This window comes from Colletotrichum gloeosporioides (genome assembly GCF_011800055.1).
Source record: "Colletotrichum gloeosporioides strain Lc1 chromosome Unknown consensus_12, whole genome shotgun sequence".
Taxonomy (NCBI): Eukaryota; Fungi; Ascomycota; class Sordariomycetes; order Glomerellales; family Glomerellaceae; genus Colletotrichum; species Colletotrichum gloeosporioides.
In genome coordinates this window covers 72,133-86,722 of record NW_025544657.1, presented here as the reverse complement: position 1 = coordinate 86,722, position 14,590 = coordinate 72,133, and the positions used below count along the sequence as shown (strand labels likewise).

Genomic DNA, 14,590 nt, shown 5'->3' with positions numbered 1-14,590 from the left:
ACATGACGCAGAAGCCACGGCCAAGAGATAACGTCTAGTGAGGGTCACCGTGAGGGCTTTAACTTCCGTTCACGTACACTAGGCGGGAATTGTGACGGTCAACGTGAGGGCCTTCACCTCTGTTAACGTACCCGCGGCGGGCCTACTTCTATCGCTAGTTCCTTGGCCTTACCATGGAGTGAGCAGAGTTTGAAGTCACTGACTCATAATTCAAGGACCATTAGTGCAATTATTTTGAATCTAATGAATGGCATTTGCAGTCTAAATCATGAACTTCTGATGCTCTTGTAGCTGAAACTGGCGGTTCACGAGTCAATGATACAGATCTTGTGGCCGGATTCTATTGGAGACAGACCTCTTATGTAAAAGTGTCATAACGATGGTGGCTTATCTAGGTAGATGTGGATGATAAACCCCGAGATTACGACCTGTCCAACTGAAAGTTGAGTGCAGAGCTCGAGCCCGCCCAATCTTCCTGTGTCTGCGCGGCTGAATTTCCTGTGCACTTGATTACTCCTATCGAAAGCGATAGTATCGATAGTGACGACGAGGACAGGGACGAGGACGAGGACGACTATAATAAGAATGACGATAATCATAGAAGCTACGATAACGACGACGACGACGGTAGTAAAGTGACTAGAGTATAGTCACAGGAAAAGTAGTCGCTCTAGCACAAGAAAAATAGGCGGTCGCCAAAGCTCTTGCCCAGTGGCTGCAGCGGAGTAGTCGCCACCTTGGATTACGGGACAGTTCAAGTCGGTACTTCTGAGGCCGAACGACAGCAGTATGCCATGATTGGATATTGTTACAACATAATACAGTCTGATAACCTATGTCCCACTTCATATCCTTCCTCGCTGGAGGAAAGCCTTGGGAATATCGACACATCTACTCCGTAAGTACTCCGCGATTCCCTTCCCCAACCCATCGATTCTATCTGAAGAGGCGATGCCGCCGTTCAGGTTATCCAAAATGCGGCTTAACGTCTATCAGCTCTTTGTTGATCTTAATAATGAAGAATTACTCACAAGTGCACGGCGTTAATGCCAGGGAACTCGACACGTTCCACGCGCCTGTTAGGATTGATCTTATACCAATCATCACCGAGAAGCTGTTTCAATCGCGACACGGTCAACAATGACCGCAGCCACGCATATTCATCTTCATGTCGGACGAAGAAACCAATGTTGGAGTTGTCGGCCTTGTCGCCAGACCGAGCATGGACGATGCTACCCAAGGGAACAAACTCTGTCGGACCCAGAGATGTCAGGTCGACGGGTTCGGCGGTGTCGGCTGATGGCCGGACAACCTTGTAATTGGCCGTTTCCTTCGGTGATGAGACTGGTATCAACTTTCCGGTCCCCAACAGTACACGATGGTCGATGGCCGACTGCGGTATCAGAGCAGGGAACATCTCCATGAACGGTTTCGGATCCATCGTACGGAAGTCGAGAGACATATGGTACCCCGGATAACTCTGCATCCTCACGGCGTAGATGGGAATTTTGAACTTCACCGCCGCGATGTCTTCCTTTGTCCTCGCTTGTGCAAACACCCGGAGCTGAACTGTCCCAGCCTGCTGTGAGCTGGGATTGTGCACCTGAGTACCGTACTGCTCCATACTTAGTCGGCTGAAGTTACTGTCTTTAAACATGTAGTGTAGCTGATTCTTCATCATGATCACCTTCTCATCAACATCCAAGCCGTTGATGTAGAAGGTTGCCTCAGCTTGGTAACCTCCCTCTGCGGCGAACATGACTTTAGTCGTCGGTGGAGGCGGCAGGCCCTTGACACCCCAAACTCGCACTCTATCTTCCCCAAAGCCTGTTTGCTCCTCAACATGGACCCCGGACAGATCTCCTACCACATCCGGGTTGAGGTAGAGATGCCCCTGGAGCTCATAGAGCAACTGCGCCGTTACTGTGTGCTTGGTGACATGCCCGCCGCCTTCGGCAGTCCTGCTTATGACGCATTCGCCGTCTCGACTGATCTCGACAATGGGAAACGCCAAATCCACGAGCTCAGGAAGGAAGTCCTTGAAGCCGGAGAAGTTCGCGCCCACGACGTACGGTCCGCACTCAATCAGATGAGCGGCCAGTAGAGCGCCGGCAAGCTCTTGGTACTGATCTTCCCGCCAGCCGTAGTACCACGCAGCAGCACCCATGACCGGCGACGCGTCCGTACACCTTCCAGCAACGACGATGCGGGCGCCAGCTCTTAGTGCCTCGACGATCCCCCAGCAGCCGATGTAAGCATTGCCGCAACAGGGCTTGAAGCCCCAGTCGTCGAGAGTAATCTCAGGGTGATCGAGATGAGGAAACCTCAAGTCTTGGCTGGTATCTTCAAGAAAACCAGATACATCATCGCCGAGAACCGCCGCCACAACGCTCTCGGGGTACCCTTTCCTCCTGCACAGCGCCTTGATCTTCTCGAAGAGTGCCGTGGTGTTCAACGCGCCAGCGTTTGTCACCACTCTTATGTCCTTCGTCATTATATCATCGATGCAGGCTTCGAGCTGCTCGTAAAAGCCGTTTTCGTATCCGAGGTTCGGGTCGACGTCACGTTTGGTGATGGCGTTCCAGGCGATGTTCATCTCCGAGAGCCAGTCGCCGGTGATGACCTGGACATTCCCGGAGCGCACAATGGGCGCCATCGCGTGTGGATGGTCTCCTGTTGCGCCGGAGACATTTCCGATACGAATTGGAGGTTTTTCGATCATGGTGTATACGAAGATGCGGGTAAGAAAAAGACGTAGGAAGAATAGTAGGTGGGTCAAGCTCTACGGCTGAAGCAGCATCAATGGTGCTTTGATATGTGTTATTCCAATAATGCAACATGGTTTCAACTACGGATATCTTTGGATCTTCGTACAGACGACAAGGAAGATTAAGGGACCAAAATCCACTTCACCACTCTCACATGCGGCCGATTGCGGACTGAAGACCGAGCCAAGCAACGCACAAGCGCCATCGGACAGGTTCCGATTGCTAAGTGCTTGGGAATACCCTAAGATGCGGCTCATGAGCTGCATATCCGGGGCATTTGCCGCGCGACCTTGCGTCAGTCTAATCCTTTTCATCAGCCTGCAACCACCCAAGTTTCTACGCAAAGCGGCGTGAGACGCCGAGACAGCGGCGCGGCCCCGAGGCCGAAAACTACTCCACAGTTGTGTCTTCCAGCCCCTCAACATTTTGCCATGCAGCAACCGGCAAACCATTGCAACATGATTGGGCCGGTCGCGGAGCCGCGGATAAGGAATTGCGCCTCTGGTCCACCTCCAGTGTCCCGATCCACCGGAACTGCGGGGGATGAGGGGGCAAGTTGGGGGAACGTAGGAACGGCGCCTGGGCAGTGATCCTCTGGCGCGTTGGAGGGAGGTGACCGCTCCTTGTTTCTGTACCTCCTTTTCGGTCTTCGGCGCCGCAGGCCGAGCAGACGGCTTATCGACTTCCCAACACCAGTCTACCGTCACTTTGGTGCAAGATTCCCCACCGAGTGCATGCGAGTGTTGCATTTCTCTCCACACTGATATCTCGAGCCAAGAATGCCAAATCCGGGGTTGTTTGCGGGGAAGAGCTCCCCGGTGCTTGGAGATCAAATACAGGCGCTCTCCTTCGTTGGCCTAGGGATGCAACGTCGTCTTTTCATCTGTAGCTCTTGAGCTTTTGGTCGCAACTAAGAAGTCGTCACTGACAAAGACTGCGACGAAGATGGCGAACTCTACAGACCCGCGGCCAGAGAGCCATGTCGAGCAGCCGGTCGCTGACATTGAGAAGCAACAAGTCCTGCACCAGGAGCACTCTCATGTCGCAGACGATGACAAGACAGTTGCACCGGCAGTTGATTACTCTGGAGCTACGGCAAAGACGGATCCTGAAGAGATCAAGCTTGTCAAGAAACTGGACCTCTGGGTCATGGTCAGTCAGCGCACCCTAACGCGCCTCAACTTGTAATCTAACAGAAGCACAGCCGACTCTTTGGTTGATGTATTGGCTCAAGTAGGTCTACCTCTACCACCCTTTCATTTCCTTTTTCGCTAACCGCTAAGCTATCTTGACCGTAATGCTATCGCCCTCGCCCGCCTCAACGGCCTGGAAAAGCAACTCGGCCTCTCAAGCGTCCAATACTCAACCTCCGTCTCCATCTTGTTCGTCGGCTACATCCTCGGTCAGATTCCCAGCAATATGATTTTGACCCGCGTTCGGCCGTCATGGTACATGGGCGGCTTCATGATGGCTTGGGCCGTTGTGAGCGCTCTGACAGCTGTTGTCCACGATTACAAAGGTCTCGTCCTGACGCGATTCTTCCTCGGCGTTGTGGAGGCTCCCTACTACCCGGGAGCTTTATACATCCTATCTATCTTCTACACGCGCAAAGAGCTGGCAACGCGAATCAGCGTGCTCTATTCAGGGAATATTCTGGCGACGGCCTTCGCTGGCCTGATTGCAGCAGGAGTGTTCAACGGCATGGATGGCACCGCCGGGCTCGCGGCCTGGCGCTGGCTCTTTATCCTCCAAGGCGCAGTAACGTTCGCAATCGCGATGGTTGCGTGCTTCACCCTTCCCGACGAGCCCCTGACGACCCGCTGGCTGACCCCTGAACAACGACAACTTGCCCACGACAGAATCGCGCGGGATACTGTGGGTGTGCGTCTGCAGAGCAGCACCTGGGGCGGCCTCAAGGAAGCCTTCGTCGATCCAAAGGTGTGGGTGTTCATCTACATGCAGCACATGCACCTCGCCACGAACGGCTTTAAGAACTTCTTCCCCACCATTGTCGAGACGCTCAACTTCAACACCACCATTACCCTTGTTCTTACGTGCCCGCCTTACCTCATTGCTGGAGTCCTGTCTATCGTCTGGGCTTGGAGCTCAGGGAAGCACAACGAGCGCACCTGGCACATTTCGATCTCCAAGGCTGTTGCACTATTTGGCTTCGTCTTGGCTTGTGCCACTATGAACACTGGCGCACGCTACTTTGCGATGGTAGTCTTCACAGTAGGCACGTACGGAGTGAACAGCATTTTGCTCGGTTGGGTTGGAAGCACGTGTGGGCAGACGAAGGAGAAGAAGGCTTCGGCGCTGGCCATCGTCAACACGAGCGCAAGCATCAGCTTCATCTGGACTCCGGTAAGCATTATTCCTAGTGACAGATAGAAGATGGCGTCCACTGACATCATGACTTTAGTACTTGTGGCCAACATCCGACGCCCCGAGATACGTCATTCCGATGGCCAGCAGTGCCGCCTTCTGTGTAGCTTGCGTTGCTGGAGCATGGCTTATGAAGTGGATGCTCGTAAGGGAGAACAGGAAGATTCGGGCCACTGACCAGGAGGCAAGGCTGTTTTATGCTTATTAACTCAGGCGCAAGAGGCCATGGTCTATATTAAGAAAACTACCTATTCGCGGGTGGTCAGGGCATAAACATCGAGTAATAGTGAACAATCAACCCTCTGTGTTTGATATCCAATTTGGAAGCGAAATAGGCTACAAATATAGTGTTCGTCGCCTTTCCCACGCCTTTTGTCAATGCCGCCCACCGTACACAGTAAACACTCTACTCATATCCCAATGCATAGTCCCGTCTACCTACCTAGAACTAAGTTGCCCCATCGTGAATTTGGTCTATCAGAATGAGACAAACAACTTAGTATGGATCTTGTCGCAAAAGCAACAAGCTGTTACCATTGCCACGGAATTGACATTAGAAGCGTACTCCGGTACTATACCCTACTGAGGGATGCCAAGGACCTTGGGCCATTTGGAATAGTCCACCGGCTTGGTCGAGGGAAGGTCTTTCCAATTAGCCTTGCAGGTGACTTTCAAGTCCATACCCTTGCCGGAGAGCAGGTATGTCGGGATCAGAAGCTGCTTGGTCGGCTCGTAGTCGCCGATTTGCGAAAGGCGCAAGACATTATCAAAGTCGAAATTCTTAGTCTTCTGGGTGAATTCCTTGTCCGCCCACGTATACATCTTTTGGATGTTCCACCAGTATTTCTTAGGGACCCAGACTTTCGGGATGGAATCCACAGTCGACATGCGGGCGGTAATGTGGCAGTACCTGCACATGATAAGATGGTCAGGAGAGAGGTCCTTAGGGACATGAGGGCAAAAGCATGATTCATGTGGGTTTACTGACCAGTCTCCTGGGTTCCCCTTCCACTCGGCCGGGCCAGGTGTGGTGTAGACGCCGACGCCAATCTGGTTTCCTTGAGCCTTTGCAGGGTCGAAGGTGATTCTCCCCTTGGCATTGTACTGCTTGGCTTGCTCCTGGGAAAATGGCCAGTCGCTAAGTCAAACTCACTGATTCAATCTCCAGTCTGAAAACTCACCTTGCTAACCGTCCTATAACCCAGTGTAATACGTGCGGAAAACTGGCGAGGTTCCAAGGGTGCGGCAGCAACACAGCCCGCAAGGACCATAACCCAGAACAAAGTGAAGACGTTAGAGAGAACCATGATGATGGCGAAGAGGTCTGCGATCGGCGATAAAGCTTGAAAAATGATGGAAAGAAGTTTGATTAAGTTCCACTAGCTGATGATGAAGAAGACTTCAAATAGAGTGCTACAGAGCGTTTGTCCTTGAACTTATAGGAATCACGAAGTCCTCCATGGAGGTATTCTGCATTTTGTCATTGTGCTATGTTACCCCCCTGAAGCCAAGTTCATGACGTCGTCGGATTCGGTATTAAGCTCGCTACCGGAAAAGATTCCAGCAGACCACTGCGGATATAGCCGCGTTCATCTGAAAAGAAGCTGCTTGTAAAGTTGGAAGACATCTGTGGGTTGTTAATAAAGACTGGGCAGACAAAAACTCCGTGGCTGAGTCTGTGGTCACGAATGTTTTAGCGACATGTAAAACGACACTAACATCTCTTAGTTCTAGAACGATTTGATGTGGGTATTCAAGAGAAGCATACGAGTCAAAGGTTCTCAAAACCGAGAGATAGGTCCAGGTTTGTGCCAAGAACACACAGACTTGGGTCGTTGCAAAATGGCGGGTCACCCGGAGGGATGGCAGGCAGTGTAGGTCCTGGAGAATCGCTCGGGAAATCTTCAAAGAGTCTCACTGGCACAGCCGAAATTGCGGGAACATAGGTTTCAACGACTTGGCAGATTCGACATCGTTTATTAAGAAAGGACTGCGAAGAAAGTAAGTACAAAATTGCTTTAGGTCCAGGATGAGACTTGCAGAAGATCTTGACTGTGGGTGAGTCGTTAGTCACCGTTGCACAAGATTCCAATTTATCCGGGGTTCTCTCTATGAAAGCATCCTTGGCGTTGAATTCGAATATGTCATTTCTATGAGTCGCGCTTCCTATTGTAGCATCCTTTCTTTCTGCACCAAGAAATCCCCTCGGCTCTGCAGCGCGTCGCATGTGGCGTGGGATCCTTCAAGCGAAGCGCAAGATCGCCTCCAATGCTCGGCTCAATCTCAATCCCGGAAGGATTGCTCCAATGATCATTGTACCAAACCGTATAAGTGCCTTGCAAGTACACATTGTCGCCGTGTCTTTTCAATAAGTACCTAAAGCCACATAATTTGCATTGGCGCTTACAGTATCGCAGACCTGGGTACCATGGGTCAGAATTCCAAAACTTGTCCAGAAGAGATCCTCGGAGAGCTCCCTTGAAAAAGGTGGCATGCGGACAGAGGAGCGCTTCGTAGGTCTCTCCAACCCTGTCGAAGCGTTTCCGTACAAATTCGTGGGTTATAGCGACCCCTTTGTGTAGCTTGAACACTGGCAAGGCCCATTCCAGTAATAGGTAGCAGTGTGCTCGATCCTTCATTATGCGGACTGCCGGTTGCTTGATGCGGCTGCCGTGGGCTGCGAATTCGGCGAAGCAAATGATACATTTAACAAATGGGAACCTGTTCTGTCCGCATTCTTTGTCGCTTGAAATCGTGCCAATTTTGACCAGTTTGTCGTGCATTTCTGGCCAGGTAAAAGTCTGGTGAGCGCAGAGCTGAAGTGGACCTGGCCAACATTCGTATTCTCTCTCTTGTCCATCGTGGAAATACTTCAAAGTTTTCTTCTCGGTGCTCAAGGTGTGACAACACCAATCGAAATCGCGACCCTCGCAATTCTCGCATTTCTGATTGAGCAGAGCGTCGGCGGGCGAGTCGTAACGGTACGTCTGATTATTTTTGTTGACACACTCTGAACAGCGGAGACTGAGGATATGCTGCTCTTTAATCTTTCTGCGCAAGGGATATTGCTCTAGTAAGGTTTTCCCTGGATAGTTGTATGGTGCGAGTGGGAGATAGGACTCCCCATTATGTGAAGGAGTCATTTCGAAGAACTTCCTCTTGAGTAACCTGAGTTGTCGCTGCGTCGGTGTGGCAACCCAGCTACCACTCCAGTAAACTTGGTCTGGTTCGGCGAGTGCAGGATACAAATCCTTGTACCTTCGATAACATCGAGTGATCCATCTTTGATTTACGGAGCGTAGATGGATTCCGTGACGCTTAGCGACTTCAGGCTTCTCCCAGCGGACTTTAAAGCTTCCACATATGGTGGCGAGGCGATAGGAGACTTGGCGAAAGAACCACAAGTCAGCTCCATTCATACAGAGAATAATCTCCATGATTAACTCGTCCGGCAGTGAATGGAGTCGTGAAGCTTGGTTCTGCTGCCTTCGTATCAGCCAATCTGGCAAGGCGTCGGATGTCTGTTCAGAAGCGGGAACTGCCTCTCGATGGTGCTCGTCATCTTGAGATTCTTCAAGACTGATACTTTTCTTCCCTCTTTTGCTTTTTGATAAGTACGGCGTCATGCCTGCTTGTGGTAATTGGAAGGGTTGACAGGTCGGTATGAGAGATAGTTCTCCAGTGTTGGACTTGTTATCGTGTGTTGTATGCAGGAGGAGCAGGTTATGACGGCTTTCAAAGCAAGGAGCGATATTAAATATCTTTCTTCCCTTCTAACTTTTCTTCTTCGTAGTTTGCCGCCTGGAGGCGCACCTTGTTGACTGCCGTATGACTCTGACGGGGAAACATGTGGAGGGAGTGTAACCTCTATAGCTAACCTATAGGGTATATAAAGGGGATTTTTAAGCTATCTAGCTAAGTAGAAGCAGCCCCCTATTATACTATAGCCTAAATTTAAAGCCCTCTAAGATAAATCTTATATATACCCCCTACCTAATTAATATAGTTCTTATTACTAGTAATATTAAATATCTAAAAAAGACTAGTTTACTATATATTTAATAATAACTTAGTTATATCCTTATAGCTAAGAATAATAACGTAATATCTCTATACTTCTTTATAATATATATTAAGCTCTTAGAAGACCTTTAGAACTAAGCTCTCTATTAAGTTAAGTAGAGATTTAAAAAAATTACTAAGAACTTAAAGGATAAAAATAATATAAGGGAGATTAATAGGATATTTAATAAGAAGTATAGTGAATAGCTCTAAGAACTAATTACTATTATTACCCTTATCTAAGTTATAATATAGTAGTTAAGGAGACTAGCCTAGGTTAGAGTAGAGGAAAAAAAAGGTCCTCATATTCCCTTTAGTTATATAAGTATTCACAAAAGAATTATTCACAAAATAGCGATATTAAATATTCCACCTGGGGAATAACTCACCCCCAAAGTCAAAGAGGTACGGCCATTGCGGTTCTGTGAGCAGATGAACCTTTTCCAAAATGGGTGCTCGGTCTATCAAGGTCTTACTTCCCATGCAACCTCTCGTTATCCGGGTGGTCTGGCACCCACGAGACCGTCTATTTGTCTTGTGCTACAGCGACTACTTTTCCTGTAGCTACACTAAAATAACCTTAGTATCTATCGTCGCTTCTATCCTCGTCATCACTTCTACTATCGTGGTCGTTATCGTTATAGTCGTCGTCGTTGTCATCCTCGTCCTTATTAGCGCTATCGCCACTATCCTTTGTAACAGGAGTATTCACGTACATAGAAAAGATAGGCGCGCAGATATACGAAAATTAAGCGGTCTCCCTTCCACGGAGGTTGGACACTCAACGAGCAGTCCCACTTTCACGCCGATGTCCGGTATGACCTCTTGGGGCGGAGGTCCGGGCTCTCGGGCAGGAAAAGGCCGTCCGTTTCAACATTCAATACCTAAGTTGAGGGCAGCCGGTCTAACGAAATTGCCGCGACTCATTGCCGGTGCGGCCCCGCTGATTGAGCACGTCCCCATATTATTCATCGGCGACGGCGCCCATGTCGGCTCCGACTCTTTGGTTCCGCCACCAATTCCGAACAAACCGAACGTGAGTCGGGTAAAGTGGGGGATAACGCAAGCTGTCTCTAAAGAGCTGAGAAAGATCTAATCAGATTTGCAATCATAAATCCGTGCGGCAGCCACCGCCGGTAGTGCGATTGCGACACACTGTCGACTCGCACTTGACCCACCGCGCAAGTCTCGTAATACGAGCCGAGCTCCGAATTCGTGGTGAAAGACAATCTGTTAAAGCTGAGGTGTCCTGCAACCAAAGCTTAACACTCAATTGTTCCAGCTGCCAAGACTCACATTTCTACCCCACGACTTCGGATATTTCAACTACCTTACTGCCCGACCAATCAAGATGCTGCAACCCTTGAAGAACGTTGTTGTCCTCGGAGGATCGTATGTCGGTCTTGTAGGTGTCTCGTTACACTTATGCTGTTGACTATAGAACAACTGCTAACAGCTCGCCGTGCGTTAGGCCGCTGTGGGCGAGCTTGCCGCTGCTCTGCCAGCATCCCACCGCGTGAGTGAACTTCCCGAGAAACAGCTTTGAAGAGATTAACGACTGACTCGTACCTGGCAGATCTTGCTGGTTGAACCGCACAGCCACTTTCACCATCTCTTCGCATTCGTGAGTTGCCAATATTGTGCACTGCGTCGTTATGATTTATGACTAAGCCTTGACCCAGCCTCGTTTCGCAGTTCTGCCAGACCATGAGCACAAAGCTTTCATTCCATACACAGCAGCTTTCTCAAAGTCATCCAACCCATCGCGGCACCAGGTGATTCAAGCCCGCGCCAAATCTCTCCGCCCCAACTCCGTCATTCTGGATAGAGAATGGCAAGGTTCAGGAGAGATCCCGTTCGAATATTTGGTTGTCACAACAGGCACCAGATTGCCAAGCCCAGGAACCATGCCCGCCGATGACAAGCCATCGTCGGTCGACACCTTGAGAGCGCATCAGCAGGCGGTTCAGAAGGCGTCTTCTGTCATTCTCATTGGAGGCGGCGCGGTGGGCGTCCAGATGGCTACGGATCTGAAGGAAATTTACCCTGAAAAGGAGGTGACTCTTGTGCATTCACGAGAGCATCTCATGCCTCTTTACCACACCAAGTTGGACGAGATAATCAAGGCTCGATTCGAGGAGTTGGGAATCAAGTATGCTCATAACCCAAGTATTCCCCCGGTCTCAGCAGTCGTTAACGTCTTACTCAAGGTTGATTACCAGCTCCCGCGCTGTGATCCCACCTGGCGGTCTTGCCTCCCAGACTTCAGTCAAGCTGCAAGATGGTCGCGAGCTCTCAGCGGATCTCATCATCCCCGCCACGGGGCAAACACCCAACAACCAGTTTCTCCAGGATCTCAAGCAAACCGGCGATGCCCCTCTTGTGAACCCAGCAAACGGCTTCATCAAAGTACGACCGACTCTTCAGTTCCAAGATCCTGCATACTCTCACATGTTTGCTGCTGGTGATATTGCCGACTCTGGTGCGCACAAGGCTGCCCGACCTGGTGCCGGGCAAGCGAAGGTGGTCGCTCAGAACATTCTAGCTATGATCAACGGCCAAGAGCCAACGGAGCACATTGTAGTTACTCCGCCGGCAATTCATCTGTCGTTGGGGCTGGTAAGACCACTCTCATGGATAACTGTTGACAAGAAATCGCTGACAGTCCCCTTTTCCCCGATATAGAAGAAGAACTTTGTATTCAGAAACCCCGATATTGCAGCAGGACAGACTGAGCCGGCAGTCGTGCCGCGAGAAGAGTAAGTCACTACCGTTCCATGGCCAAACGTTATCGTGTACTGACATTTTATTCAGGGGAACAGCAGACATGAACATTGAGGGTGTGTGGGAGCGAAGAGGTGTCCGTGTCACCGACCCCAGAGAGTATCACCTGTAATAATAGAAAGAGTAGAGGCCACTCACTGTTGCAAGTACCTACAGAGGTAGACGACGAGGCACCACATGCACCATACGCCAGTCACTAGATAGACTTAGAGGTCAAATGAGGAGTTGTCGCAAACCGGTTAATGTCGACCAAAGACGAAAGACCAATCATACATAGAGAAATGATTCTTCTAGAACTCTTTTTCTAGTGAAGCCAATGATACAGACAGGGGGTTTCGTTCAACAGACCCGCTGTTCCGGGAACGATTTCGACAAATATCGGAATAAAGCCTCGAGCCCGGGGCCTGATCGTTGATCAGGCTGAGACTGCTGCTCAGCATCGCGAATGCCCTCAGATTGGCTTACTCTCCTCTGCATTGCCAAGAATTAAACAAGCGGCAAATCAGACCAACTTGGGGTGACATAGCCTGTTTTGCATTCAAAATCTGCCTCGTTGGATCGGTGCTGCGCATAGCCTCGCCATCGGTACCCGCCAGATGGCTCTGTGTACGGCAATCAATGCCTTGTTTAGCACTTGAAGGCTGGCGTTCTAGCAGGCTTACCCTGTCATCGGGCGTCGCTGTGCCGCTGACCAACATCAACTTCTGGCTCGGCTGACAACGGCACCTTCAACATGCTGAGTTCCGAAATACTGTAAACACACTGTTCAGATCGAAAACCAGGCTTCTGTAGTTACTACCTTAGTAATACATGCACATGGCGGCATTGATAAAAACGAGAAAACCCAACGAATGCAGCTGTGGATGGTGATAGATTTGCGAGCTGCTCAAAGGCAGTGGTGCGGATTGGTGTGGCTGGGTCATGCAGCTGAGCCAACAGTGAGCTAGGGTTGCCTCAACATCCATCTCCAGAGAACCAACAGCGAAACACGAAATCAGCAGGGGGCTTCCGCCTGTGCCGCAGACAATCTAGTGGGCACTGGGTCTTTCGGAAACGAGAATGAACTGAAAAGGACCCTTCAATTGCATCTGATCGCTGCAAACATCAAATACTTTGCCCAAGAAGCTCCCGGTCAATTTTAAGGACTAACAGACCACTATGTCAAAATCTATTATGCTCATTTCCACGCTGCTACAGATTTCCTGTGGCTGTGGTATCCTCGACGGCCGACAGGACTACGCAAACCGGACCTATGGACAGACATGCGTTGAGGCAGCTGCGGACGACGAGGAATCTTTGGTGGTGTGCCTGCTCCAAAGGAATTCGATCGACAGGATACTTGACTGTGGAATACGGGAAGACAAAAGCAATCATGTGTCGGGCATGTTGAATACGAAGGAGATCCTTGAAACTGTCGCCGGGACACCAAAATGTGAGGAGAGCTGCGGACATTTGTCGGTGTTGCAGCAGTGCCCACAAACAGATCGGGAGGCGTTTTTGGGCTGCCTTTGCTGCAATCTTGTGAAGCCCGAGCAAGTTCAGTGTCTTCATCGTTGCATATCAGAATACCCCCGCGTGTTCATCAGACCAGAATCTTCAAGGGAGCCAAAATACCTGTTCACTTGCGAAGCCAAGTGTTCTTACTGGAGAGAAGTGCGTAAACCCAAGCCGTTGCAATAGGATCTTGAATGCTGATACGTTTTGTAGCCAAAGAAATTGAGAAGGAGTATCGAAGACAGCGAGGAATCATCTCAATGCTCGTTCACAGCTGTCGACGGTCACGCTCACTCCTCCACCGACGACCTCAACTGCCAATTACCATCGAAAGAGAAAATCAGAGACGGCGTCATTCTCGTGAGAGCTTTAGGTGGCTTTAGAAGACCAAGCAGACCTGATATCGATACACCTCACAGTCCGGGTCGGCCTTACGATGGACAGAGGGGAGATGGTCAAAGAGGTGGAGGACAGAGATCCGACCGGAGTCAAGACTTTGACGCAACATCAATACAAGGGGCTTCGCAAACAAGATCGGCAGCAGAAGCTACATCTAACTCGGAGTCTGGGGAAGATCCTGAGGTCGATGATGGATCGGTACCGACAAAGTCGGCTAAGCAGAGTGTCGCTGCGTTTACCCGAACACCTGAGTCTGTTTTCATGACGACTTTGGCCACGACTACCGAAGATGTGCCGACTAGCAAGATCACGTCGCTAGGTAGCTCTGCTGTGATGAAAACTGGCTTCTGGTCTGCGGCAGTGCTTATTCTGGTGCTGATACAACTCACGAGGTGATTCGGAGAAGACAGATCATATTCAAGATATTGATAGTGTGAAAAGTGAAGACGGCGCTCTGGCAGTCCTCGCTGTTTTGAAAGTCTGCTCTGCTTTGGAAATCTACTCTTTTCGAAGGGAGAGGGACCCGGGACGGGCGGGCGTCAATCATGCGGCGGGGGGCCGGCGCCCCGGGGGCGGTTCGTAGGCAAACGAGAAGCCTCTGGCAACTTTTACTTTCCGAAGCAGAGCGTATGCGTCGGAGACCCTGTTCCGGACGCGGGGCCGGCGCCTCGGTGGCGATTCTGATCCCGAACGTAGGG

At 50.4% G+C, this 14,590-nt stretch overlaps 4 protein-coding genes across 4 annotated transcripts; 2 read left to right on the top strand and 2 right to left on the bottom strand.

Moving 5' to 3' along the window:
- Positions 1–845: 845 nt before the first annotated feature.
- GCG54_00000368 (uncharacterized protein) lies at positions 846–2,722 on the bottom strand (the record flags this gene model as incomplete). The annotated part of the gene is made up of 2 exons (XM_045400508.1): positions 846–981; positions 1,032–2,722. The coding sequence occupies 2 exons, from the start codon at positions 2,720–2,722 to the stop codon at positions 846–848; spliced, it is 1,827 nt and encodes a 608-aa protein (XP_045269483.1).
- Positions 2,723–3,713: 991 nt separating this feature from the next.
- On the top strand, positions 3,714–5,361 carry GCG54_00000367 (uncharacterized protein; the record flags this gene model as incomplete). Its single annotated transcript, XM_045400507.1, has 3 exons — positions 3,714–3,952; positions 4,052–5,132; positions 5,191–5,361. The coding sequence occupies 3 exons, from the start codon at positions 3,714–3,716 to the stop codon at positions 5,359–5,361; spliced, it is 1,491 nt and encodes a 496-aa protein (XP_045269482.1).
- Positions 5,362–5,732: 371 nt separating this feature from the next.
- GCG54_00000366 (uncharacterized protein) lies at positions 5,733–6,460 on the bottom strand (the record flags this gene model as incomplete). The annotated part of the gene is made up of 3 exons (XM_045400506.1): positions 5,733–6,063; positions 6,142–6,272; positions 6,335–6,460. The coding sequence occupies 3 exons, from the start codon at positions 6,458–6,460 to the stop codon at positions 5,733–5,735; spliced, it is 588 nt and encodes a 195-aa protein (XP_045269481.1).
- Positions 6,461–10,566: 4,106 nt separating this feature from the next.
- GCG54_00000365 (Fe-regulated protein 8) lies at positions 10,567–12,111 on the top strand (the record flags this gene model as incomplete). Its single annotated transcript, XM_045400505.1, has 7 exons — positions 10,567–10,620; positions 10,687–10,731; positions 10,792–10,839; positions 10,898–11,367; positions 11,426–11,834; positions 11,901–11,974; positions 12,030–12,111. 7 exons carry the CDS (start codon positions 10,567–10,569, stop codon positions 12,109–12,111), a joined length of 1,182 nt encoding a protein of 393 aa, XP_045269480.1.
- Positions 12,112–14,590: the final 2,479 nt, after the last annotated feature.